This window comes from Asterias rubens, chromosome 9 (assembly GCF_902459465.1).
Source record: "Asterias rubens chromosome 9, eAstRub1.3, whole genome shotgun sequence".
NCBI lineage: Eukaryota > Metazoa > Echinodermata > Asteroidea > Forcipulatida > Asteriidae > Asterias > Asterias rubens.
The window spans coordinates 2,719,300-2,738,865 of record NC_047070.1 but is presented as its reverse complement, the minus strand read 5'-3'; the positions used below and the strand labels follow the sequence as shown (position 1 = coordinate 2,738,865).

Here is a 19,566-nt window from a genome sequence, read left to right as displayed (position 1 = left end):
AAAGACTTAAAGTTGTATTAATTAAAGTGTTGATTTTTTCTCTGTTATTTTCAGCAAACCAAATCAAACAATGCAACGAAAATCAGCATCAGCATCAAGTGGAGAGCAGCAGTCGTTGTCGTCTCATCAAGAGACAGATGTGGAAATAAAAGCTAGCCTGAGTGAGCTGACTGCTGCTGTCCAGAAGGTTCAAGAAGCATCATCCTGGTGGGATCTCTATGGTGTAGACTGGTGCTACATCGCATCAGGTTTCGCCATGATCCCTCCTGGTCTATTGCTTCTTAGGCACCAGACTTGGCCTCCGTTCATCGCAGGTCTGATCTTATTGGGATTCTACTATGGAATGCTCAAAACCAAGATGTCTCATCTCGCATCCCACTCTGCCCTGTGCCGTTCAAAGCTCGTCAATCGCTTCTGGCAGTTGTTCTTCATTGAGTTTTGCGGATCCTTTTCAGCCGAGTACGCAATTGGTGCCCACGTTAAAGTCCACCATCCCTATACCAATGTCATCGGGCTGGGTGATTCTAGCACATGGCGGGTGCCAAGTTTGCCGAGATACATCTATTTGTTTGTAGCCCCGCTTTTCCTACCAGTCATGACTCCGATCGGAGCAGTCGTTTTTCTTCTCCAAGATAAGAAAGTGCTGAAAGCTTTTCAGTGTTTTATCGTGGTATCCGTTGGCCTAGTAGCCAACATCTCACTACTGATGTTCGTCTCCGGTCTCACTGCCAAGGCGGCTGTGCTGAGTACACTTGTCTACCGCGCTCTCATGGACATCCCTTACATCCATGTCAACATCTTTCAACATATCGGATTACCGATGTACGCACGTGATAGTCGCCCGCCACGTCTCCACCTGATGTCCAGCGGAGTCCTCAATCTATCCCATAATCTGTTACTGGACTGGAATTTCGGACACTCACTGATTGCCTGCCATATCGAGCACCATCTCTTTCCCAAGCTGTCTGACAACATGTGTTTGAAGATCCAACCCATTGTACAGCAGTATTTGCAGGAGCATGGATTGCCGTACCAGAAACGCGGATACTTCGACCGCCTCAAGTTCTTCACTAAGGAGTATAAGATGCTGATGGTGGATGCCCCACCCATTACACAATTTATTGGAGTGCAGTAAAAAGAACAAAATAAAGCCCTGTCCATACTTCCTGCGAATGCTAATGGGAAGCGTATTTTGACATCAAAACATTTTCGCTACCAATTTTTCGTAAGAGTTGAACACATTTCAACTGTTGCAAATTATTTGTTGCAAATTTTTGACGACAAAATTTGTATTGCATTCACTTTCGCTGGAAGTTTCAACCGGGCTTAAGATAGAAAGTAAATGGCTGTGTTGTCATGGACTAAGCACAAAGTAGCTAAGCACAACCAAATTATGCTTAGTAGAATTAGATTACCAGCCAAAATACCATTTCACACGTACAGTACCATTGTGACTGGTATCCTGCTAATTTTTGCTAATAGGAAATCATTAAGCAAAATTGAGCCCAGGTCAGTCTGTGGCTGTATGGAATTATAAACTCTAACCCAGTTCAGGGCTGGAAATCAACACTGGACGGCATGCCTGATGAGGCCAGTGATTTTAGTGTCGGGCCTGTAAACTCGCAACAGGCAGAGTCCGGCAGTCTACTTGTTTTTTTCATTGAGTAATATACCTAACTATGTCATAAAAGTTATGCGAAAAGTTTTACATTTAATGTAACAAACAATCTTTAATTCTTTTGAGTATCAAAGTGTACTTGCCCATATGAAAAAGGAGATCAATCTTCTCTAATCTTAGAAAAATGTTTGTGGAAAGGTTTTTAACCGTTTTGATTCTGGTCTTGCGGAAAAAACGCTTGTTCCAGTTAAAATTCTGAACTACAAGTTCTATGTTCATTATACATTTCCCCCCAAGCTTGAGCCAGGGAAGTTACTGCATGTGCACTCCCTCCCTCTGTATCTTCTCTATGGTGAGCTACTAGTACTACGAGAGGTGTGTGCTTTATAACTGGGTGAAAGTTCATAACTTCATGTACAGTCACTGGGACCATCTGGGACTGTTCTGTTTTAATTAAAATATATTAAATAATATATTAAAATATTGAATAATATCAACCTTTCTCTATACGAGGACCCAATATGATACTAACACAGTTTGCTGGATGGGCTACCGTCAGTAAAGATGGGTGATTGTTTGTTTAATAAATAGTTATTTATTAATAGTAATTTGACCAAAATGTTTATTTATTTCAACACGAATTTACAATTGTGATCTTTTATTTAAATATTTATGATATGGAAGGACACCCTTCCTAGGAGTAATAAATAATGAAATTTATTAAATAAAACATTAATTTATTTGTTGTTGCATCAGGAATGTGATTGAAATCTCTCTCTGCACTCTGCAGTACCCGTGTACCTTATTAGTTGAATTAAAAAAAATACCTGTAGCACTCCTTAAACTAAAAGTGAATTTAAAATTTTAAATAATACAAAAAATGTAAATGGTGTTAAAATACAATCATTTCCAGCTGGAAATGGACTATACTGGGTGTATACATTGCTTTGTCATGTAACCCTAAAACAATGATTTTAGCCTTTAAAGGGTCTGTGTAATGTCCACAGATTTACATTAAACGTACACAGTTTGAAGATAATGATAGTAGAAAGCTTCCCTGAAAATATGACTTTGAGAAATGAGTAAAACATTGTCTCAAAAATAATTTTCGTCTCAGTTTTAGCATGTAAAAAAGTATTAACCACATACACAACATACCTGATATTTGTTTTCAACTTTTCATTTGATAGAGGGAAATTTGAGAACAATTTAAAAACAATACTATAAGCAGTCCGACCCTTTGTCCTTTTTTGTTTCTTTCATATCACGTTTAAGTTTATATGAAAGAATTACTTCAGAGGGTAAACATATTTCCAAAGCAGCTTTACACACTTTAATATATTTCACTATGTATAATAGACAGTTTTAAATTTTAATGTTTTACTTGATTTTCTAAAATATATTCAGATATTTTGTATAGTTATTATGGAAATGACCATTCATAATCATAAAGCCAGTAAATAATATAATAATAATACTACATGTAGTAGGTATTTGTAATGCACCAAATCAATCTTTACAGATGTTTAAGGCGCAAGCAGAGACAATGTAAACACAAAAGGTACATGTACACATCCAGTAGGTTTAGACAGGTTAGTCTTACCGCCAAATGCACCAAAAATGTAAAAAGAAATCACAGTTAATTGTAAGAATTTTATAGTGCTTTCTTGTGATTCACATGAATATTTGAATGTAAATACTTTATTTTGATAGGGGCCTACTATTTGTCAAAATTGTAACGTTTATTAAAATGAAAGAACTTAAATACAAAGTAGGGTTTCATTAAATGCAAGGTAATTGGTACATTTTATGTTTTTTTTGTTTAAAAAGGTAATTTAGAGCAATCTACAAAAACGTATTTGACATAAAGACTGTGTCGTAAAATTTAAAGATATTAGGTCTTATTTTAACCTGCATGTTTAAATATAAGTGATATTTTTATAAGCTATTTTTATTGTTTCAAGAAAGTTATTACCTTTCTTTCAATGTAATGCACAAACAAATCTGCCAGCGATAACTGGTAGTTAATTTAAAACAACTAAACATTTATTATTTTCTGATGATTCGCCCACGAGTACAAAACTATTTTGATCAGTACTTTATTTTTTTTTTGTGCGATAATGACAGTGGCACCTACACAAACAATGGTATGTTTTTTATTTGAAACAGAAATATCTGTCAAAATCTTTTGAAATAATTACTTTTTTCAAAAATTGGGCTCCGCAACTTTTCAAATTATTGTCTTTTTTTATTTGCTAATTTTGATTGTTTTTTTATACAGTACAGCCAAAAAGAGACAACACAAAAATCTTTTCTTAAAAATTTTAAATTAAATCTTCAATGTAGATCAATGTATAGTAATGAATTATTAGATATTTAACTAATTGTTTAAAGCAGTTTTGAACGTGGCTTATTGTTGAAATCTTTATATAACAAAACCTGGTTTATTATTAGAATCACATTATTTTTTTAAAGATTTTAAAAAGATAATCAATAGCCATGAACTGCTATGGTAAACAGTTCATGCTTGCTCGTGTGGTATTTCTTGTCTAAAGTTATCATCAAGAATAATCAAAAATATAACACGAACCTTTACCTTTGAGTAGATTATAGCTAAACTAGTTCGCTTAAAGGAACACATTGCCTTGGATCGGTCAACTTGGTCTTTGAAAAGCGTTCTGTAACCGTTTGTTATAAAATGCATATGGGTAGAAAGATGTTGTAAAAGTAGAATACAATGATCTACACTAAGTTAATCTACACAAATATGCCTCGAAATTGCGTGGTTTCTTTTTACCTCGACGACAAACACGGCCGGCCATTTATGGGAGTCAAATTTTTGACTCCCATAAATGGCTGACCATGTGAGTTCGCGACGTAAAAGGAAAACCGTGCAATTTTGAGTGATACTTATGTGAATCATTATATTCTACTTTAAAAACATCTTTCTAACCATGCATTTCATAACAAACGGTTTCAAACGCTTTTTATAGACCAACTCGTCCGATAAACGTGTTTCTTTAAAGCTGGCTTAGGCAGGCCTTGTTTGTATAAGAACTTTGCAAATGGCTCCACAGCAAAAGCTTTTGGGCACCAAGGCAATTGCTGTGTGTGGCTGTGGGCTTAAATGCAAGGCCTGCTTGGTCAGAGTACACATCTGATAAGGTTGTGATAATCGTAACACTCACTCCCCAATGGTCTTAGAGTAAGAATGGTATTATGATTATCACAACTTGTACAATTTTTCACCCATGCACCCACTAGTCAAATGTTGTCATAGCATAAATTATCAGGTTTATTAGTGCAGGACGTTCTGCAGCTGGTCTATGTCTAAGGATTTGATGAGTTGAATTGTTTTGGAAATGTTGAAGCCTTGAACCTTAAAATGGTACATTAGGACTTAATCATTTGAAGGCATGAACTTGAAGTACTACAAAACCACTTAGATGCCATCAAGCTAAATCGGTCATTTGTTGGAAATATCAGTATGGATAAACAAGCCAACAAAATTGGCCAAAGATATTTGATTTTATTTTGGCAACTTCCTTCCAGATAAAGAACATCAAAAAGAAGTAAAATGTACCAATGTATTTCCAATAAGCAACTCGACTTTAAACACCTTTCTTCAGTTTTATTCTCTCGCATTTCTAATTTGACAACTATTGAACCAACAAAGTGGGAGTAAACTATAAATAAATAAATAAACAGCATGGGGTTCATAGGTTATGCTCTTTATAAATAAACTTACAAAAAAAGTAAAAAATCTAATTTGGTCGTAAAAATTGTATTTCAAATCAATGTTTGAAAGAAAAAGAAATTGTTTGGTGAGGTGTTTGAATAAATAAGTGAATACATTGCAGAATTATAATTATTTAAAAGTATGCCAATGTTTCTTTGTTGATGAATAAATCTCGCGTAAAGGTTTCATTGGTAATACAAAAAATGGTAATTGTCAAGAAATAAAATTAAATATTAAAAGCTAGATACAATTACTATGAGAAAGGTTTCTGATGTTTCTTTGAAGTTATAACAATTAGTAATTTTTTAACCTTAGTTATTGTGCTTCCCCTATCCCTTTTTCACTTTGTGAAAAAAAACACCGGACCCCAAGACAGGATTTTGGGTATAGCGCCCTCATTTGACAATCAAGGCCAATGCTTTTTGGGGAAAAAACAGGATATTTTGATACGGCCGGACGCGGTACGTAGATATAGATCGACATCAACAACAACATAGGAAACTTCAAACGCACGGTATTTTCTTGATTCTATTTTTTTTTGGTGGTAAATAAACCATACGGAACTACGGTTTTATGTCAAAAGTAGCAAGAGTGACCAGAGCAGAGTGTGGTTCTGCATGGAACAATAACTGTACTGGTAAGTATACAATACACGAGTATGAATAATTACGACATGTACGAATTGGAATTGGAACCGATCATCTGAATGATTAAATTCAATCAATCACAAAACAAAAGTAGATTTGTTCCGTCCCAACTTGATAATCGTCAGATTTGCCCAGTTCGTCTTGCTTGGTTTGGTAAAGGTGAGTTCCTTGGTAAATGTATACTCCTAGAACTATTTCGGTTTCGTCCGGCTATCGTCTACGGGAGACGATAGCCGGACGAAACAGAACTATTTCGGTTTCGTCCGGCTATCGTCTCCCGTAGACGATAGCCGGACGAAACCGAAATAGTTCTAGGACTAGGACTAGGAGTAGTAAATGTCCATATTTAAAAAGCCTTTTTGAGGTATGGCGGACGTGATAGAGGATACGGAGTGTAGTTTGGTTGAAATACACACACATTTACCCAAACCTTACTAAGGTCCTTAGAGTGTTGTAGTACATGTGTCTGCCATATCTCAACAAAAAGGCTTATTCAATAAGTTATTGAATTGAATTGCATCGACGTGGGTCCATTTTGACATAATGACCGATAATGTCAAAATTTAGAAAAAAGGTATCTAGATTCTCTAGCGCCCCAGTCACTGGGTCTAGGTCCATTTAGGCTTCAACGAACTCGATGTCAACAGTCCCAACACGAACGTAACTACTGACTGTACTGTCCAACCTCTAAAGTTGCGATAACGTAACCCTCCTCCCGCAGGTCGCAACTACTCTACTAGGTTAACCATTTAAAATCTACAAAAGAGGGATATGTTTGGGGTAACATTTAACTTTTCCACTTCTAAGAATAGCGGTTTTTCTTGTGAAAAAATGTAGGGCCTATCTGTAATATAAATATAAGCAGCCATCTTGCACAGATTCCATAGTTTGTACAGCATGGACAAAAGAGGGCGATAGATGGACGATTGCAACCGTTACCCTCCATCTTCCCGACAATCGCAGACAGACCAGAGGGTTACAGAATACGAGATATTTGCGAGACCTCGCCAGTAATAAATTACCATAAAGTTCAAATGGAACCATTTTTGTCACTGTTGCGTCAAATATGTACTAGCTTGCTGTTTATCGTCCTACTATTCTAAGTATCAGATATAACATCACTTAACTTGACATTGGACTTGGAGCCCCTATTTAAAACTTTTATCAGCTAAGTATACATCATGATTACAATCTCTACCTCCATGATTGCTACAGGAGAAAAAACATGCTAAAGTACTTTCCTATGTAAGACCATGTCTAAAACGGTGACTTCGGCTACATCTACGGCTAGATCGCACGCGTCCGCCTATTCTTCAATACAGGCAGACGCGCTGATCTAGCCGTAGCTGTAGCCAAAATCGCCGTTTCGAACACGGCCTTATTACTAAGTAGCCATTAGCCTAACCCTTTAGACATTGCAGACGCTTTTCAATCCTTTTCAAAGACCTGATCAAATATTGACCTATAATTCTGTCCTATTCTAATTCTATCTAGGTACTCTGCCAAAAGATGGAAAATCGAGATAAGCAACGACTGAGGAGAAATCGCTGTGCTTTGCTGGACATCGAACCTAGTAAAGTTTCGGATCATCTAATTCAGGAGGAGGTTTTCTCTCCCCAGATGATGGAGGAAATATTTGCGCAATCTACAGCTAAAGTAAGAGAGAGGTCATTAAGGTCAATACGCCATTTGAGAGTTGGATTTGAATAATGTCGATACAATGACTTGTTTTAGTCACAATGTACCGCTTACATTTGAAATAATCAGACTAATAAGACAGTTGCTATGTCAAATGGTTCGGGGCGAGCCTTTTGCATAGCAACCTCCAGATGAGCAAACCCTGGTACCATTGTGTCATACACATTCATTCAGAATTGTGTATGGGTGTTCACCGTCTCTTACGTTACTACGCAAAAGCTTGCCCCTAATTATGCGACATACTGATAGACTGAATAATTCAAATTTAAATGGTAACTTGTGGTCAAGCACGTCATTGTACCAGACATTATTCAAATCTAACACGCATGGCTTATAACTCCGACATTATTGATAGTAAACTTTTGTTGAAAGCATGTTTGTTTGTAAAGCACTTTGAGATCTTTTCAAACTGTTTTGAATGATTAATGTGTCATGTTCCTTTCACAGGGCCAGATGAGTAAAATGCTAAATGACCTGGAGAAAAGAGGACCCAATGCATATGGAAAGTTCAGAAATGTGTTGTGTGAGTTCCCTGTGTATGAACATCTGGTCGAGAAGTTGGACAACACCTCTCTGCCAGGTATGTTTTATCCCTTAAAGAATTTCGTACAGGAACAAATGGAATTGGTTTTTGCTAACAAAACAGTTGCTGGCAGTGTAAGCATTTGATGTGATCAACCATATACATAAACTGACAAACCTGTAGAAGTTTGAGATCAATCGGCTGTCTGGGTCACGAGAAAATAGTGAAAAACCGATCACACATTTTGCATGACATTGATTAAAAAATAAAATGAATAAAACGCTCACTGAGCGAATAACTCCAAACAGGAAATTAGTTTTATTTATTTTTCATCAAATATGACATTTCAGACAGAAATATTTCAAGTGATGTTTTGTTTGTACATAACTAGACCGTGTAAGTTTTATGTAAAACTGTGATCTTAGACAAGTTTTTTTCTCATACCAGTTCTGTAATGTTCCCGTAAAGGGTTTCGATACCTTTTGTAGATCAAGTTTTTGGCCACGACATGAATCCCTAACTGACTGTGAATGAAGATGTATGTAATATAATTTACCTGAAGTAGTTTCATCTTCATTAGTCATCAAGAAAAAAAAGTGAAAAAATCATAGTACAGCGTTTTAAGGAGAGTCGTGTAAATCCATTGTAAATATACATTTGAAAATAAATTCCCTCTCAACGAGACAAAAATTATTTTTAGAAAATAGTTAATGGCCTTAGTCCAGCATTCCCCTGAGGATGATCAGAGCATACTGATCGAAACATTGAGTCATCCACCACCAGTTCTTTTCTGAACCAACATACTACTATGAAGAGATATTCACAGGGTGTTACCACACACCTCTCTTAGTTATACTTCCACCATGCACAGTTTCAAATCCTACTTATACCATCAAAGACGTTCATCAGGCTGGTAAAATATCAACTTATTATATGAATTTTCTACAAAACACAGCCAATACGTAGTTTTTGTTTACGTTTCAACTAGTATCACTAGTCATCCTCAGAATGAGGCACCACCAGTCGGTTGGTGGCGCTGTTTCCTGCTACTGCCACTGGACGGTGGTTTGGCAGATTGTGTCCTCACCTGGGTGAAACTTGGGGTTTATGGGACTCCCTCATATCCCAAGTTTCACCCCCGGGGAGGACACAATCGGCCAAACCACCATCCAGTGGCTGAGCAGGAAACAGCGCCACCAACCGATATTAGTCGAAACATAAACGAAAATTTTGAAAGTATTGGCTGTGTTTTGTGGAAAATTCATTTAATAAGTCCTACTTAGACCATATTTTCAATGATTTAATCATGGTTTTCTGTTTCCTTTTTTATGCAGTCGACTTGGATGAAGTTGATGGACAGCCTGTGAGACAGGAAAGTTCAAGAACTGCGGGGGTCGTAACTGGAAGGGGTCAGGGTAGAAATGTTACCATAACAGGTAACAACAACTTTGCCATAATAGGAGGTACCAATTCTAACGTATTTATGCATTAATGGAGTTTCTGGTTGGAAATCGGTTGCAGATGTTGAAGCCTTATCTTTGGGGGAATTATACCCCAACACTACTTTTGATTTTGATGTTTATGTCAGAGGTGCATTGGGACATGATCTTACTCACTCAAAGTTGAGTTTTTATTCTCCTCAAGAAGATACTCAACCCAGCTGGCTTTATACAGTTGTCCTTTTAAAGGCAGGGTGTACATTTTGTAATTACTCCACTATTTGTAGGGCACCTCTATAATGGCGCAGTGTAAATTTTTCTGTTGAACCTTTTATAGGGTCACATTCAGAATGACGAGAGACATGAAGGGGAAGGTTTCAGACTCTTCCTTCATCGTCTCTGGAATGCAGACAAATTATAATGGTTTTTAACTTACTCTTCGTTTCAATTGCAAACTAAGGTATAATGTTTATGGATAAGAATTAGACAGTTTAAAGGCATGGACACTATTGGTTATTACTCAAAATAATCGTTAGCGTAAAAAATTACTTGATAACAAGCAATGGAGAGCTGTTGATAGTATAACACTTTTTGAGAAACGGCCGTCTCTGAAGTAGCGTAGTTTTCGAGAAAGAAGTAATTTTCCACTAAAATATTTGAACTTGATTTTGAGTGAGAAGACTGGTCTTTGACAATTACCAATAGTGTCCAGTAAGTGTCCAGTGTCTTTAAAAAGTATTTTAAAGGTACTTTTGGAAGATCAACCTTTTTTAAATACTGAAATTCGTCTCAGATGAACTGATGCTTTGATTTGCCAAAACAATTACCTTTTTAGATGATAACCTCTTTTTAAAAATCTATAGCAAATTTTTATAACCCAAATTAATGACAGTGTGATTACATACAAGCTAAAAATTGTGCATGTTTTTTCATATAAATTTCCTGACAGGAATTTGCATAGGTATTTTAATTTCATGTATAAGTTTGGTCACGATATGGAAAGGTATGCGGTAACAAAATACAGATTACACAAAACATGAATGGTGTCTTGCTCTACAGGCATGATATCCATCCTACTTTTAGTTTAGTTTTTTCGATTTTTTTTTTCCTTGCAAAAATCAGACTTATATTGTGAATAATAAAATAATCTGAATAGTATATTAATGCCTAGACAATGTGTACACATAGGTCAGCCGTGTTTCTCGATAAAATATTACTAGTACTATTTTCCAAGGATGTCATCATGCCTAGCCTGTATAATCTCAAATAAGTTTCTTTTGTTTCTTAAATTTAGTAGAGGGCGCTGTTTAAATTTCGTCGCCAGTGATAATAAATTTAGGTTCTACTCCTGCAAGATTTTATCGAGAACCACGGCTGACCTATATGTACATATAGGTCAGCCGTGGTTCTCGATAAAATATTACTAGTACTATTTTCCAAGGATGTCATCATGCCTAGCCTGTATAATCTCGAATAAGTTTCTTTTGTTCCTTTAATTTAGTAGAGGGCGCTGTTTAAATTTCTTCACCTGTGATAGAGAATTTAGGTTCTACTCCTGCAAGATTAGAAAGTTTTGCTTCAAATGTGTTAAGTACTTTATATCATTTAATCATGAAACAATACTAAGAATTCATGTGACTCTTGTGTACTATTTGTAATTTTATTAAAAACTTGTGTATATTATTCAAAACTTGTTCTGATTGCCAGTTTCTTTATTCTCGAAGAATATTCATTGGTACACTTGTGTCCTTTACTTATAAGGGGTTTGGGTACTTCTTATGACACGAGACACAATTGTCCATTGATTTATACATGAAACTTTCTAGGTGTATTAAGATGATTGAAAGCTTCCCTGGAAATATTACTCGCTCGGGTGCAGCAGTTTTCAAGAAGTGAGTAAAACAATTTCACCAAAAAAAAAATCGTCTCGGTGAGGCGATCATTATTTTAGCATGTTAAATTGAATGTGAATTATATATCAGCACTTTGCAATGCATCCTAGTGGACACACACCAACTTTTTGTCAGGAAGTCGATGAAGAAATTTCAGTTTTATATGTGGTAGGGGAAACCATGCTGTCATGCAAACTTGGGCAAATTAAAGGCCTTCTTGACATGGGCGTCAATATGTCTTGAAAGAAGGGGGAACAATGTAGTCATAATATATACGACCGGTGTCAGATGCAATTGTGTCCGCCATGCAATACTGTCCGCTCCGGACACTTTTGCATATGCAATCGTGTCCGGGGCTATGCAAAAACCGTCCGGTGGACATGTACATAAAGCCCCTTGACACGAGAGCTGGTCTTTGAAAAGCGTTTGTAACCGTTTGTTATAAAATGCAAATGATTAGAAATATATTTTAAAAGTAGAATATAACAAGTATCACTTCAAATTGCATGGTTTTCTTTTTACGCCGCGAACTATCACGGTCGGCCATTTATGGGAGTCAAAATTTTGACTCCCATAAATGGCCGACCATGTTAGTGGACGAGGTAAAAAGAAAAGCACGTAATTTCGAGGCATAGTGTAGATCAGTGTTTTTTACTTTTACAACATCTTTTTAACCATAGGGACCATAGGATTAATGCCCACGGCGGGACACAGGGTTTGGTATTAAACAGTGCAATACGTGGGCTTAATGATAAAGGTTGTCAAAAAGATTGGGGCGACATTTAATATTATGTCCCCCACCCTCCAAAAGATAGGGGGACATGTCAGAACCAGTATTTCATGGGACTACAATGATGTCGTTGGATAAACGTGAAGTGACGTCGTAAACTTTAGGTATCTGTGTTTTGATTGGGCCGAGGCGATGTGACGTGCGCAGTGACAATCATCACTTCGGAGTAATCAAAAACTGGCGGGAAAGCATAACCGCTTTCGGTCGTCTGCATGCATTGTCTACAATGTAAAGTTGGTATGCGTGTGAAATGAATGTAGGTGAAAGGTGATGGCTGGTGTTATTACGTCGAAGTGTGACGTCAGATATTGTCGAATACAATGCTAATGGTTTTAATATTGTGTGTTAATACAATGGTTTTAATATCAGTCGCCCGCAGAGGGCGCAAAATCATCTGACTGGCACAGGATACATTATCCATTCGAAGGGACTTTCCCCAATTATACCTGGAGCGTGACCTCCGTCAAAATGTGGCGCAACGTAGGCCTACTCGCCATGTCGGCCTGTAAAGAAGTCCAGATTCCAACCCGAGTCCGCCGTGTTAAAAGGGTTTACTTCCGGTTTTTACTAAGTTACTTAGCTGATATACTGGATACGTCATCAATGTTTGACTGTCAAATCTGTTGTTTTACCAGTTAAAAACTATTTGGCAACAAGTTTACTCTCTGACGTGGTAGGCTACTGGTATTAGTGGTAGGTGTACATGAACACCCTTTTAATCTGGTTTTTTTTCTAAAGTGTTTTTTTCTGTTCAGTTTCCTGGGGGACAGTGCGATAGGCCTACGTTTTGGAATTGTTTGCCAACTTCTGCGTTCTCTATTGGTGTCTTAGCTGTTAGGTCTATTCTATATGCCATAAATAATGCTTTCTTAAATTGTGTTTGCTTTAGTAAATTAACTTGCAGTTTGGCTGATGCTTCGATTTTTGAGTTTTTAATAAAACCATCTGATGAGTATAGCAATGATTTTTAAAATACGTCTTTAGGCCAAGACTACAATCCCAGCCAAATTGTACTTTTCAAATGAACACTCTAACTAACTTGGGGGGGGGGGGGGTAAACGCTAATCCAAACGATTGTTATTAGCGACCAAATAATATGTTTTGATGTAAAATATAAATCTTTTCGATTTGAATTTTAATTTGCTTAGGATTAATGTTTAAATCTTAAATTGGATTGGTCCCTATAATTACAAATACTTTTGCATTTAAACCCCCCACCCCCACCCGCGTATTGTTCAGGGACTACTTTCACGGGACTGTACTGAGGTCATGTGACCGTGCACCATTCATGAGTGAATTTTTTTTCATTTATTTTTTATTTTTTATTATTATTATTGACATCCATCAGCGGATAGCCGCCACTTACAGGTACACATATAAATATAAATACAATTTATAATTACAGTTACATGAAGAATGCACAGTCTTTGACATCGAACAAAATATCAAAATAAAACACCATTTTGGGGAGTTCTGCCAGCCGAGTGTAATATCACTGTTTTATGTTGTGGGTGCAGGTTTTTTTTTCAATAGTCTGGTTTTGCTTGCGTTTTAATGTTTTCTTTTGTGTGATTTTTTAACTGTTCAGTGCACTTACCTTTTTAAATTGTTGTATCGTTGGCAGGGGTCTTTTGATGACAGTTTTTATACTTTTATTTTAACCTTGACAGCCCCTGTACAACTTTTTACTATTGTGTATGTCAAAAGATTTAAAATAAATAAAACATATACTGAGCTCATATTTTTGTTTGATCTTTTCTTCTACCTAGGTATTTTGCGAAATATTGAAGGATGAATATTCAAGACAGAAACCGATTGAGAAAAAATCGGTGCAATTTGGTGGACATTGATCCCGATCGAATTAAGCATAATCTTATTCAGGAGGGGCTTTTCACACCCCAGCAGATGGACGACCTATTACTATCACAGCCTACGCCTAAAGTAAGGGAGGTCATGGGTTAAATTGGAAGGGAAAATATTGATTATATACCCAAGAATCATCTCCGTGCAGATTTAGAAAGAAACAATCTCGTTGGGTCACACTACCCTCCTCCATGGTCACACAAACTGCAAAAGTTAGAATAACAACTTACTTGGTAATAGCAAGCAATGGAGGGTTGATGATAGTTTAAATCATTGTGAGAAACGGCTTCCTCTGAAATAACGTTGAGAAAGAGGTAATTTCTCTAAGAATTAGATGTCTGGCCTGACTGAAGAAAGAAGTAATTTCTCACTAAAATATTTGAATGCAATTCGAGCGCTCAGCTGAGGTCTCGAATTCAAGCATCTTAAATCACACAAGCTATAAGTGCCACAAGGGTATTTTTCTTACATTATTCTCTCGCAACTTCGACGACCAATTGAGTTCAAATTTTCAAAGGTTTGTTATTTTTTGCGTGTTAAGATACACCAAGTGAAAAGACACGGAGCCCCTAAATTGACAGGTGATGGGAGGGAAACAAAACACGAAAAGGTCCAAATAATTTTTAAAACTGTTTTGTGGTTTTGTGAAAGAAATTATTTCGAGGGTATGGAATAATATAACAATACAAGGGATGTAAATTATTTCGAGGAAACGAACCAGTATTTCGGGCGGGGCGGGGGCATTTTTTTTTAAGGAACGAACTATTACTTTTGAGGGAACGAAATCATGTTTCGAGTGACTTTCCAAAACAAATTTACTGCTTTGTTTAACAGTTTCGTTTGTGTAGGTCCCATGCCAGGTCCCATTTACTGTATATCCTGACATTACAATCAACAGTTGATGTTTAGTGGATGCCTAATATAAAAGCTTAGTGTGATAATCGCGAACAAACGTTTTTTTTTTTTTTTTTTTTAACAGGATCGGATGGGTTCGTTGCTCACTAAAATGGAGGAGAAAGGACCAAATGCGTATAGCGCATTTCGAGATGTGTTGCTTCAATTCCATTATCAAGCTCTCGTGGATGCGCTGGACCGCACCCCTCTGACAGGTTAACTTTCTATCATAAACAATCTTATACCAACTTAAAGGGTCTATGTAACTTTTGTAGGACAAAAAACACAATGTCCACAGATTTACACTTAACTTACACAGTTTGAAGATAATGATAGTAGAAAGCTTCCCTGCAAATATTACGTGCTGAGGTGCTGTAAAACAATGTCATGAAAATAATTTTCATTTCATGAGACGAACATTATTTTAATCATTTACAAACGTATTTTCATGACATTTTTTACTCATTTCTCATAATACAGCACCTCAGTATAAGTAATATTTAAAGGGAAGCTTTCCACCATCATTATCTTCAAACCCTGTAAGTTAAATGTAAATCTATGGACATTTTGAAAAAGTACCTAAATCCTTTAAGGACAGAGTACAAGGATCGGAAAACAAAGTTAATAACTTTTTGTTTTAAAATGCACTTCAGTGTTTTCCTTCGATAGATATTTCTGTCTGAAAACAGTCTAATTTAAGGAAAGCGCATTTATCAAAACTATAAATTCTTATTCTGTTCATCAAAATAAGCTTGATTTGGGCATCACAAAATTAAAATACACCAACCAATACGAACGTAACTGAACTTTTCACATAGCGGTCGTACATCGTGTTTGGTCGAAAATGGGTTGTGGGGATAAAGATCGGAGTCCCTAAAGGGATAGGTGAAGAATTGTATATTTATATAGGGAACGAAGTAATATTTTGAGGGAACGAAATAATATTTTGAGGGAACAAAATCAGTTTTTGTCTCCTATAAGCCGGCTATTTGTTTCTCAACTATCCCATTTAATGGCCCCGAAGTAGAGATCGATATTATAGGTGGGGCTTGTTGATTTTAAAATAATTTTTTAATGAAATATAATTAGTTCTCCCCCCATTTTTTAAATTAAATACTCCTGTTTTATATTACTTTTGTGTGCGGCAGCCACGGATGAAATGGACGGAGCGCCTTTGAACCAGACGGATGAACCAGCGAAGAAAGTGAATATTGATATAAGTGGACACGGCAGCACTGCAGTTGTCTGCGGGGCTCACTCTACTATAACAATAGGTAAACGTTAGTACGAGGGAGGGTTTGTACTCTAGGTGCATGCATAGAGCAAGGGACAGAGGAGAGTACTTTATGCTTGTTTAGAGTTGCTTTTGGAAGATCAACCTTTTATAAATAATGAAAATAATCACTGCTTTGATCACGCTTTTTAAATGATGCCCTCTTTTTAAAAATCTAGAAAAATTTGTAACAACCAAAATTAATTGACAATGTGTTTACAAGCTGTTAAGCATGCATGGTTTTCTCACTGTTCCCTGCAGCGGACCAGTTTATGTTGTAAACAAAAACAGCGAGTAAATGACCTTGCCCTGGCTACTCAAACAAGTTCATTGTGTTATTCAAGCGTTTTCTCTTAAAGGCAGTGGACACTATTGGTAATTACTCAAAACAATTATTAACATAAAACCTCACTTGGTAACGAGTAATGGGGAGAGGTTGATAGTATAAAACATTGTGAGAAACGGCTCCCACTGAAATGACGTAGTTTTCGAGAAAGAAGTAATTTTCCTCAAATTTGATTTCGAGACCTCAAGTTTAGAATTTGAGGTCTCGAAATCAAGCATCTGAAAGCACACAACTTCGTGTGACAAGTGTGTTTTTTCTTTCATAGTTATCTCGCAACTCCGATGAATCGAGCTCAAATTTTCACAGGTTTGTTATTTAATGCATATGTTAAGAATCACCAAGTGAGAAGACTGGACTTTGACAATTACCAATAGTGTCCATTGTTTTTAATAGTCAGAGAATTATGGGATTTTAGGGTTAAGGTTGAGGAAAGAGAATCTTTCAGAGGATGCTATAGGGACAGTTGAGGCATAGAAATTTGACCAATAATTATTAACTTGTCTCTGCAGACTTAGCCGTAATTTTAAAATGAACTCTTGGAAATTTGATTTAACTAGCGTTTGTACAACTGTTGAATTTGAGTCTCTTAACTTTGCCAGAGAAGAATGTCGAGATAAAACATTTAACAGTTCTTTATACTCAGAATGGTTTGACTACTTGATGACAGCTATATGTACTTTTTCTAAGTAAGTAAAACAAAAATCAATTTAAAGGCAGTGGACACTATTGGTAATTACTCAAAATAATTATTAGTATAAAACCTTTCTTGGTGACGAGTAATGGGGATAGGTTGGTGGTATAAAACATTGTTACAAACGGCTCCCTCTGAAGTGCCATTGTTTTCGAGAAAGAAGTAATTTTCCACGGATTTGATTTCGAGACCTAAGATTTAGAACTTGAGGTCTCGAAATCAACCATCTAAACGCACACAACTTTGTGTGACAAGGTTTTTTTTCTTCTTTCATTATTATCTCGCAAGTTCGATGACCGATTGCGCTCAAATTTTCACAGGTTTGTTATTTTATGCATATGTTGAGATACACCAACTGTGAAGGCTAGTCTTTGACGATTACTAATAGTGTCCATAATATTTTTGTAATCCAAATGTATAAATAAATAAAAACAATTATCTATGAAAAGAAAAAACATTTATCTATGGGTGGGGGTCGGGGTGGGGTGGGGGGGGGGGACACGACTTTATTGTTCCGAAGACTAACTCAATTCAATTCAGTTCAATTTGTATTGGTCCTACCATGGAGGAAATTCATTTTGAATACATGAAATACAGACAAAATTAATAAAGCACAACCATAAATAAACTACTGGAAATACATAATATCAATTAATCAGAAAACTACACGGTCTATAAAACTACACGGTCTACTTGATCTGAGTTTAGGTTGACGGCCTACGTAGTCTCACTGTCAATTTATCATGAACATCTTATATACCAGGAAGAACCAAGTTCGTTTTCTCAAGTAACATTTCTCCTTCAAAATCTTTTTCAAACCCAAGTGGGCAATTTGACAGTAATTCGCAAGTACCTGGAACTGACTCAAGTTCAGGGTAAACTACTTCGATTATCACCAGCTGTTTTGTGACCTTGAAAAAGGTACCTCTAGAGACACACGCACTCCACACGCATCGTAGAATGTTCCAGATGGAGTTCAGGCTGGTGACATGCTTTTCTTCATAAACATTACGTTACCATAGCCGCCAACAACGCAACTTGGACCATTAAGTGGTTTTATATTTCTGTGGACTACCAATACGATGCGGCTAGTGGGAATCCATCTGACGTATTCATGAGTATGCTGATGCGGGCGGTTCCACGCAATGCTATGAATAAGGGGTGTTTTGTAGTATGCATGAATCGGCTACGAAAGAAAAACCCCAAGACGTCATCGCAACCACTTTGTACCCAGGCCATTAGGGAGTATGTAAGGTGGGGGTATTCCTAACCCCAGAACATCTGTTCAGGGTAGCCTACCTGAGTCATAGGCCCTTTTCGAAACGGCTTCGGCTTTAGACTCGGCTCAGGCTAGCTTGGCCCCGCCGGTTGATTTGACTCAATATTGCGCGTGCTTTGCGTATCATACGCGCTCAGGGCTTCAGACGAGAGAACGGAACCTCGAGCCGAATCCTAAGCCAACGCCGTGGTTTCAAAAAGGTCCTCCATGGTCATACATGTGTGACTACAGAGACAGGACAGAGAAGTGTGACTAAGCCCTGGACCCAAATCAAGCGATTGGTGATAACTTCTAAATCCTTAAACTATGTTCAGACATCTTAACCATAATTAGAGGAAGTGGCTCTAATGATGGAAACGACCGACTGATCTTTCCGGAATTCGGAGCAATACCTCCTGAACCTCCTCTTGAGCAATGGGTTCTTGGTAAATCGATGGGGTGTGATGTTAATTACAATGTATAACACTCCCAACAGGTAAAGATGGTGGCACGTCGTGCAGTTTACCCTCGCGTCCTAAATGAGTGGACAAGGATTATAAAACATCTTTACTTTGAGGTTTTTTAAACGATTTGGCAACGTGTACGCCGACTGGCGTGCATTGACCCCTTTGGTAATAGTCAAAGATCAGTATTATCAAGCATTTTATTTCATTTCATTTCTATTTATTTGCCAGCAAAAATGAAAAAACTCGTACATGTTTTAAAAAATTGCACATCAAAGATGAACAAGAAAAAGCAATACAATGGTTATAAAAAGAGAAAGATTTTTTATTGTAATGTAAAAACACTAGAAAGTTACTGAGAAACCTGGCCTGGCCGCGGGCAAATACAAGGATTGTGTAGGAAAGTATAAAACTCTAACAAATCTGTGAAA

General features: G+C 36.9%; 3 protein-coding genes across 3 annotated transcripts; all 3 read left to right on the top strand.

Annotated features, from left to right (window-relative positions):
* Positions 1–91: 91 nt before the first annotated feature.
* On the top strand, positions 92–2,673 carry LOC117294662 (fatty acid desaturase 6-like; the record flags this gene model as incomplete). Its single annotated transcript, XM_033777167.1, has 1 exon — positions 92–2,673. A coding segment is annotated over one exon (1,044 nt), but the record flags the coding sequence as incomplete, so codon positions are not given.
* Positions 2,674–5,793: 3,120 nt separating this feature from the next.
* On the top strand, positions 5,794–10,213 carry LOC117294889 (caspase-2-like). Its single transcript, XM_033777437.1, has 4 exons — positions 5,794–5,994; positions 7,499–7,660; positions 8,150–8,282; positions 9,560–10,213. The coding sequence occupies exons 2-4, from the start codon at positions 7,514–7,516 to the stop codon at positions 9,715–9,717; spliced, it is 438 nt and encodes a 145-aa protein (XP_033633328.1). The 5' UTR covers positions 5,794–5,994; positions 7,499–7,513; the 3' UTR covers positions 9,718–10,213.
* A 2,688-nt stretch (positions 10,214–12,901) lies between these two features.
* LOC117294910 lies at positions 12,902–16,800 on the top strand. Its single transcript, XM_033777460.1, has 4 exons — positions 12,902–13,039; positions 14,116–14,287; positions 15,189–15,318; positions 16,252–16,800. Exons 2-4 carry the CDS (start codon positions 14,138–14,140, stop codon positions 16,386–16,388), a joined length of 417 nt encoding a protein of 138 aa, XP_033633351.1. The 5' UTR covers positions 12,902–13,039; positions 14,116–14,137; the 3' UTR covers positions 16,389–16,800.
* The last annotated feature ends 2,766 nt before the right edge of the window (positions 16,801–19,566 follow it).